Source organism: Atta colombica, unplaced genomic scaffold, assembly GCF_001594045.1.
Source record: "Atta colombica isolate Treedump-2 unplaced genomic scaffold, Acol1.0 scaffold166, whole genome shotgun sequence".
Classification (NCBI taxonomy): domain Eukaryota; kingdom Metazoa; phylum Arthropoda; class Insecta; order Hymenoptera; family Formicidae; genus Atta; species Atta colombica.
Genome location: NW_017259257.1, coordinates 947,463 through 956,345, shown reverse-complemented (window position 1 = coordinate 956,345; position 8,883 = coordinate 947,463). Strand labels below are relative to the sequence as shown.

Below are 8,883 nucleotides of genomic sequence, written 5' to 3'. Positions count from 1 at the left end.
ATACATTCACGCACACATACATACACATGACGTGATTCAACCGAAGTATAGAAATATCGCGTACGGGTGCGCGCGCGCATTAAGTATAAAGACGAGAAAGAAACTCAATCTCTCTAATTGCCTTGTTTTTTATGCAAAAACTTAGTACTGAAAATAACGATTTAAAAAGTAAATAAAAATGCTATTTAAAAGTCTAAAAATATACATATATATATTATAAATATATAATACACACGTACGCACGCACGCATACGCAGCCATATACACCGACATACTTATACGCATAAGTACACATAAATCCAATGTGCCGGGGTCGGGGATTGGAAACGAGAGATGGGTGAGATGAAAAGTACTCAAAGTTCAAAAGAAGCTAAAGAGAAAAGTTATAATATTATTATTAATTATATTAGTAAGCGTAAGGTTTGGCCCTAGGACTATGATCGGTTACGAGGTGTTGCGAGCGTGCGTATATTTCGACGATTTTTACAAACACCGACAATTCGATGTAATTCGTAAAACGCAAAAATATATGACAATATTCGGTGCGCGCGATCGAAAAAAGAGATTCTACTACACTCGCGCGCCCGATCTCATGCCGTAATGTTAAGAACATTTTGCAATTTTCCTTAATCTGAATGAAAAAAAAATTGTATTGTTGCTACTGAGAATCAACTCGCGAAAGTCCACTGGAATATACGCCGAAAATGTGTCTAATTGCGAGCTGCTCTTTGGAGTGGAATCTCTAAAAAATGAAAATTGAGCCAGCTCTTGAAAAAGAATGGCTCAATTTTTAAGAGTGACAATTCACTCTGAGTCCTATTTTCACACTATATGGTTATCTAAAAGTTATCAAAAAATTCATAAATGAATTTCATTGATGAATCTCAGTAACCTTTAATCTTTAGGTAATCATATATCGTGAAAACGGACCTAAATTTTAGATAATTTCTAATGGCAAAATTGTCGAGAATTAGAAAATGATTTAGGAACTGGAAATTATGGGAAGAGAAAAAGTGAAAAATGTGCATGATGATCGTAATTGCGGGAAAACAATAACGCGACAATAAATGAGAGAAAGATGCCTTGAACATGAGATGACAATTTCCGGATAGTGGCACGTATTTTCTTTCCAAAGCAGTTCATTGAATGCATCTCAAGACGAGATATATCTATGTGATTTATTGTTCCAAAGCGACGCGCGCGATTAAAGAAAAAAAAAAAAATTAAAGATGTAAATTTTTTTCGTGGGAATGTCACGTTTCGACCCACGCAGCCTTACTGGGCCTTATTAAGGTATCGTCGTACTATTACTAAATTATTATCAAAGTAAAGCTTAATTAAGTAATGAAACAACAACGGCGAATGTGGTGTGAACAGCGATAACGTAATATTGTATTTATTCGATTGATAATGTAAAGTAAATTGCGATGGATGAAGAACGGTGTGATTAATGGATCATAGAAAAATTCGTGGTGAAGAAGAGAAAGATGCGAAGATGCAATCTAACCGCGAAAGAGTTCGGAAGTAGAAAATTAGAATCGAATTGCCGAATTGTCCATTTTCTTGGTACGATTTTGACTGATCTTTCTTTTTTTCAAATTGTTAGAGCGTGAGCATGCAATGGAGTATGCACGTGCGAGAAAAGATTAATTAAAAAGTGTGTATGTGTTGAGAGGAAAAAATTACACAAGAAGAACGATTTTGTTGGAGTATCTAAAAATTTAGCTAAATACAGATCTGAAAGTAATTTTATTGAATTATCAAAATAATTCCATATGGCACGGAAGCTTGCAGCAACATTGCTGTAATATTGCTGGAATAATCTGTGCTGTATGGGATTATGTAGAATCTTCAAGCTAGTTGGAATGTCAAAATGTTTACAGCAATGTTCATCACGCTCGAGTTTTCTACTTAATTATTTTAATCCACAAAATTGTTTTCAGATCTACATCTGGCTAAACTTTTAGATACTTCAACAAAATCGTTCTTTCAATGGATAAATATGACTAGAGACATTCCGCCGTTCAGCTAGAAAAAAGAAGAACTATATACTTACGTCCATGGTACAGTTTACGAATGACTTTAAGCAAACGTATTTCTAGCACTGTTAAGGAACATTTCTTCGAATTCCTCTACTTCTTCATCTTCTACTATTATACTACTATTACTTCTTTTTTCTACTTAATTCCTTTTGAAGGAAAAAGCTATAAGTGCGTACAAGTCTCGATAAAGAAAAAAAAAGCCTTTAACAAGCTCAAGGAGTGCGTTTATGACTATTGTACCGATCGTAATGTATAAAAAATGAAAAAAAGATAATGACGGCGGTGATAAAAATGATGATAAAAATAATAATAATGACAACAATAATATTAGTAATAACAGTAATAATAATATTAATAATAATGATGGTGGTAATATTAATAATAATAATGGCAACAACAATGATAATAATAATAACAATAATATTAATATTATTAATGATTATAATGGTAATATATAATATTACTACAAATATTACCAATAATAACAAAATAACAACAGCAACAACAATAACAGTACTAATAATATTTATTAATAATTAACAGTTAATACATAACAAAAATAATAATAAGAAGAACAATAATATATTAATAATGCTAATAATAATAATCATAATAGAGTACCGATAATATAATACTGAAGATATTGATAATATTCATATTAATACTTTAATGACACAAAAGGTAATATTAATAATAATATGCTATAAGATAAACGGAGCGCAGGCATCAAGGCTGAGGGTCGACGAAAGTCTATCCTCTTTAATTTAAGAACAAATTCCAAAGGAAGTGAGAGGTATTCGACGCTTTGAGTCACTGACTATGTTTACACGGACACCCTTAATCGAATTTGATAACATCCGTAGTTAGAAACTGGCCAATCACAGTCATTCCATTCTTCAGAGGAATCGCTACGATTGACAAATTTTATAACTATGAATATTATTAAGGGTGTCGTGTAAACGTAATCACTTTGTGATTGTTGGAGACGCTGATCTCGTCGACCGATCCGATGGGCGACGATACGTCACCTTCTCGACCCAGTGAGCATAAATTTAAATACGAAAAAAAAAAAAAAAAAATGAAAAGAAGAAGAAAAAGGAGAAAATCAAATTCATAATTCCTCTCGTATTATCGTTCCTGACTTTATATAGATTGCTTACGTGTTACTTGCGCGAGAATAATAAACGAAAAGTCAGTATCTCAGTATTCGAGTAGATTAACCCACTAACTAATTAATTAATTAACTTAAAGAAAAAGAAAAAACGGAAAAAAACGTCTTTTTTATCTCTCTCTTCCAGTAATTATCCGCTAACTTGGAAGGTACGATGGTCGCCGCTCTGGATGCGTGCGATGCCGCGGAAAATACACACGACGCGATTGACACTCTATTGCACTGACTTCCGCGAGAAGGGAAGGATTTTTGAGGAGTTTTTCGAGCTTCGAGAAGATGCGATCTGTGCTGCGATTGCGTCCGCTTGGCGGAACGAGACTTCCCATCATCGAGGAATGCCGCGCATTATCAAATATCAACTAGGTATCGCGCGCGCGCGTGCTATCACACTTATCGGCTTTGGAAATCCCGATTCTAGACTGACGGAGACGCATTTCGGATGAATTCTCCCCTCGCAAATCCAATCGACGCTCAAAATGATGTAGGGAAAAAAAAATGTTTTACAAGTGTTTGCGAGGAAAGATAATAAATGCGCAATTAGCGAATAAATTCAAGCAAGTGCCCTTGCACTTAAATGCCTTTTAGCGAATTCTCGTCACGGAGCCTGTGTATCGAGTCGTGTATTTTTGCGTTTAGCGAGTAGTAATAGTGAGTTTCGAGAAGTACTGATATATTTATTAGCGCGCAGGTGTTATTAGCGTACACGCGTCATGTTCATCTAACGATACAATTTCGTAGTGCAGGTAAAAGTGCCTTATAACGGTCCTCCACGAATACGAAGCGAATTCGTTACGCGAATTTTCTCCGGCCGCTGACCAACGAGCGAATTATTTTTGCGAGAGGATCATCCGAAATCTGCGCAAAATTTGTCTGCGATTAAAGATAGAATAACAAGTCTAAATCGGTTTTCCGAAGTCGATCGGAAAGAAAGAAGATTTCGCGTGATAATTAGAAGCGATTTTGAGTACTGAACGAGATACAAAAGTCGATGGAAAAACGATTGCGCGTGCGTATGTGTATGCGTGTTTTGTGTGCGTGTGCGTGATAAAAAAAAATAGAGAGAGATAGATAGTGAAGGGAAAGAAAAGAAAGAATGCGAAAGAAGTTTATTGTGTGTCCTGCAATATAAATTTAAAAAACGCAATCGGAAATTCTACACACCCTGTAATATATATATATTCCGATATAATTATACAAGTATAATAATTTAAAATAATTCTTGCAATTATACATAATAAGTTTCGAAAATAAGCACTTTGTCTTGAAATTCGGAAAATCTAGTAAATTGGAAGAAAATCGCTATTTGCTCGAAATTGTAGACTCTAAAAAGTATAAAAAATATTTCTTTTGAATTGCTACATTCAATAATTCAAGCATGGTTTTAGTTTCAAAAATCTAATCAATAATTATACATGTATTATTTAATAAATATACAGCTAGACTTGTGATTCTCTAAGAGTCGAGTACGCGAAATACTTTTAATTGTAACTTTAGTTTATGAAAAAAGAAAGGAGATAATGGGAGAGGAAAGAGAGAGCGAGCGAGAGAAATGGAGCGAAAGAGAAAGCGAAATGTAATGAAGATTATCCCGCTAGGATAAACAATGTCGAAAGTGAGTGATACTAAAAGAAAAATCATGTTCTCTCATCTTCTCGAGTTCTCAGTTTCGGCACGGCGTCAGCCGGGGAGAAAAAACAAAAAGAGAGAAACAAAAAATGTGTGTCGATGATTTTTTTCGCGTTCGGCGAAGATTCCTTCTTTCTTCCCGTCGCATTTGCTGCAGGGTCAACGCGTCCGTTGCGAGATATTAATTATATATTTCAAAGGTGGATGCAATTCCGAAATAAAAACCCCTTAAATATGTCAGATGATTGCAAGTTATTATTTTTTATAAAAAAAAAATACTGCCTGATTCCTTTCAAATTATATCCTTTTTTCTCAATAAGTTTTCACTAACTTAATTTTTTATTTTATATCAGAGAGAGAAAGAGAAAGAAAAAGAGAGAGTCACTAGAAACATAAGTACCCTTTAAAACTTTTAAAGAAAATCTCATTCTAAAATTCTTCCTCTTAAAATCTCCTTTAAAAATCTTACTCTTAAAAAATGAAAATTGAGCCATTCTTTTTCGAGACAGGCTTATTTTTGCACTCTTTAGAAAAAAAAATTAGAAGTAAGTATATATTTTTCAATTTGTTTCAAAGATCATTACATTACGATTTTTCTCAATTGAAATATATATTATAATTTAAACATATTGATTTTTAATTTAAGAATGGAAACCAATTCATGCAAAATTATTTTGTTTTCGTATTTAATTATTATTGATATTTGTCAAACTAGTCTTGCTCAGATAGATACATAATTACTCGTTGGAAATAATAAAAAATTTCAGCTATTAAACAAAACCAAGATAGTTTTACTGTGATTTCCTCAAGATTTTTTTCAAAATATATTGACAATTTTATCAACAATTTAATCGATATAGTGCAAAGCCGAACACATGCATTTCTTGATAGCAACATACATTTTTTCACATTCATGTTTTTTTAGTTAACATTTTACGCACTTGTGAAGTTACATGTAAAAAATACACGCGCTGGATTTTTGAAACGCAGTAAATCTCACGAAAAATCGATGTAAAGAAACGAAAACTGATCTGCGTTTCTAATTAAAATTAAAATAAAAAATGTTTTAAGACTCACCAAGCGATGAATAACAACGATGTCTTTTATGTTCCCTCCTTCTGCTCTTCCTTTTACTTCTGCTGCTGTTGGCTATTCTGCTTCCTCATCTTTGATTATTTTTGAATGTCTCACACAATATCACTCGATCCGCGAAACCGACACCACAAAAGCGCAATTTCCCACAACATGTTCCTTACGCATATGACGCATAAATTACTAATTATCATATCGCGAAAAAAGGAGAACTCTTATAAAACAAAAGAACCACGCACAAAATTTATAATCCAGTCAATATTTGCGAGTTCCTAATTAGCACAGCAGTTCAAATAATCAATTTCGAAGACGAAAGGACAAAAGAGAGAAACGAAATTTGCGCGTTTGATGACATATTTGTTCACATTGCTTGAAATTCTTAAAAATTCTTACATTTGAAACGAGATAAATACATGTAAGTACATATTTGGGCATAAGAGAGAGAGAGAGAGAGAGAGAGAGAGAGAGAGAGAGAGAGAGAGAGAGAGAGAGAAGGAAGAGAGAAAACAAAGATTCTGAGTGCTAAAAGTGCAAGCAACGCGAACAAATTTTGTACTCATCAACTACGCCGAAATATCAGTTTAACAAAATTAATATGATAATTAATTGCAGGAAGTAATAAATCGCGTAATAGCTGATCATCCGCTGATCTAATTACTAAAAATTACGTATCTCTCAATACCTATCACGGTCGCGTCTCGAAGAGTAATATGCAGTAATCGACCACGGCCGCTCAAGCCGACCTCGCGTGAACGATAAACAGCTCGGATAAACAAAGTGTGTCGTGCGTCAGAAAACAATGAGCGTTAATGCTTAACCATCGTTAACTGTCGCGCGCGAAATATTTGCGAGATCATTGGCGCATAGAAAAACGTAGTGAAGCAAACCGACCAATCACATCTAAGATTTTGAAACAGCTTTACGTGTTTGACTATCTTCAACTGCGATTGACCGATTCGCTTATTATCACTCGAATCTTGCATTTTTTTCAAAAATAAAATGCGCCATTTGAAATATTCCATTTCTCGAATTATTTGATAAACGTGCGATGTATCTCACTTCTCGATGTAAACATGAAACGAACTGTAACGAAAATTACGAGAAGCTCGAGGTGCAATTGTGAGAGATAATTCGAATGAAAGTAATATTCGATAGAAAAATAATTATCAAGCACAACGATGAAGCGGTTATTACTTGTAAGCCATTTTTTTCTCTCCGTTTTGATATTTCAATTTGGTGATTCCTTGATTCGAATGAAACGCTTATGTTTCAATAAGGACGAGAAGATTCGACAATCCGATAGGAGCTATCGATTGCTGAAGTTGAATATCCAATCATCAATTAATTATCCGTATAGAATCACGATTCAAGTACTTGTCGCGATCGAGAAATAATATGAAGTTATGCGGAGCGCTTCGCCGTGTTGCTTACCAACTCGAGGTTTTGTGCACGAATGACGACGAATGATGACGCAATAAACATGGCTCCCCGTACGGCGGGAAAACAAACACCAAGGCTAACCGAATTTAGTTTCTTTTCCCTTCTCTTTTTTCGTCGCTCCATATTCAATCTTGTAAAAATACTCTGCATATTTTGTGTAATAATCATTCGATGAATGATTATTATCGAATACTTTCTGTGTCTACTTTGTTTCGAGAATTATCTGTATCGCAGTTAACAATTTAATTAAAAGTTTAAAATTTGATTAAACTTCATTTCGTTGAATTAAAAATGATTTAAACAGAGATATGATTATTTAAACCCTAATTCAAATTCGAATAAGTTTTAATATATTTAAAATTATGTTTAAAATTTACAAAAATCGAGGGAATAAAATATAGCTACGAACTTGAACGCATAACTTCATTATTGGATAGTTTTATCATTTAATTAATTATGCAATACTGGCAATTATATTTTACTTTATTAAAATTTTTTACTTTAAATAAGAATACATTAATAACTCTTTTTTATTAATATAAACGATAAGATCTTCATATTCTATGCATTTCTTTTCTTTAAAATACTAGAAGCATGCGATTAAATAATAATCCATACTTTTTTATTTTTTAAATACACAAATTTACAAATATTTTCTAAAGATGTTAAAGTATATGTAAAAATAATTATTTAATAATTTTTGTATATTTGTAAAAGTGATGAAAATTAATCCAGACATGAATGACTCATCGTATGTGATAAAAGACAATAAATCGTATTAAAGGGTTAAAATATACATGTATGTGAAATGTTTATATTTTACGAGATGTCGGAATACTCTTCTCTGCTCGAAAAAAATCTGAAACATCAAGATGTGAATATTTACATGTTGTGTATATTTGGCATAAAATAAAAGGAAACCTCTCTCAATATTTATTCTCTTTCTTACAGCGAATAAATCGCATTTTACAAACATACTATCGATATTTAACATTTACATTTATCCATTTACAGAGATGTAAAATATAAGATATGTACACGCTCCACATCTCACGCATAATGAATTTCTCTGTACAGCTTTCTCTTTCATTCCTTCCTCAATTATTAATATTGCATTGCAAAAAAGAAACGTGCTCTTTATTGAGCATCATCAACGATTTTTCACTCCAAGCAGATCAAGCTTTTTCTTCTTGGCATTCGTTTTCGATGTCAGAGCTGGCAATACACAGCCCTTCGATTCAGGAATCAGAAGCCCTTTGTGCTCCAGCCGTCGAATATATGTGGTATTTGGTATTACTGAGACGGGTCCGAAGTAACGCAATTCGCGCGGTCGATTTATTTGCAGCTTACTCGCGGCATTCGTATTAACACGACGATCTTCTGACGAATTTTCGCTTTCCATGGCTTCAGATTCCGTATTGTTATTCCGTCTCTCTTTGATCAACGTCATTTGCCATCTAAAAAATGAAATTTAATTTATATTATTATTTAAATACTTAAATTATATTATTA

General features: G+C 33.2%; 1 protein-coding gene across 1 annotated transcript in view; it reads right to left on the bottom strand.

Moving 5' to 3' along the window:
• Positions 1-8,521: 8,521 nt before the first annotated feature.
• LOC108686216 (cyclin-dependent kinase-like 4) overlaps positions 8,522-8,883 on the bottom strand; it is a 4,310-nt gene continuing 3,948 nt past the window's right edge. Inside the window, exon 5 of the mRNA XM_018191379.1 lies at positions 8,522-8,828. Coding sequence (XP_018046868.1) covers positions 8,522-8,828 — 307 coding nt within the window. The remainder of the gene's footprint in view (positions 8,829-8,883) is intronic.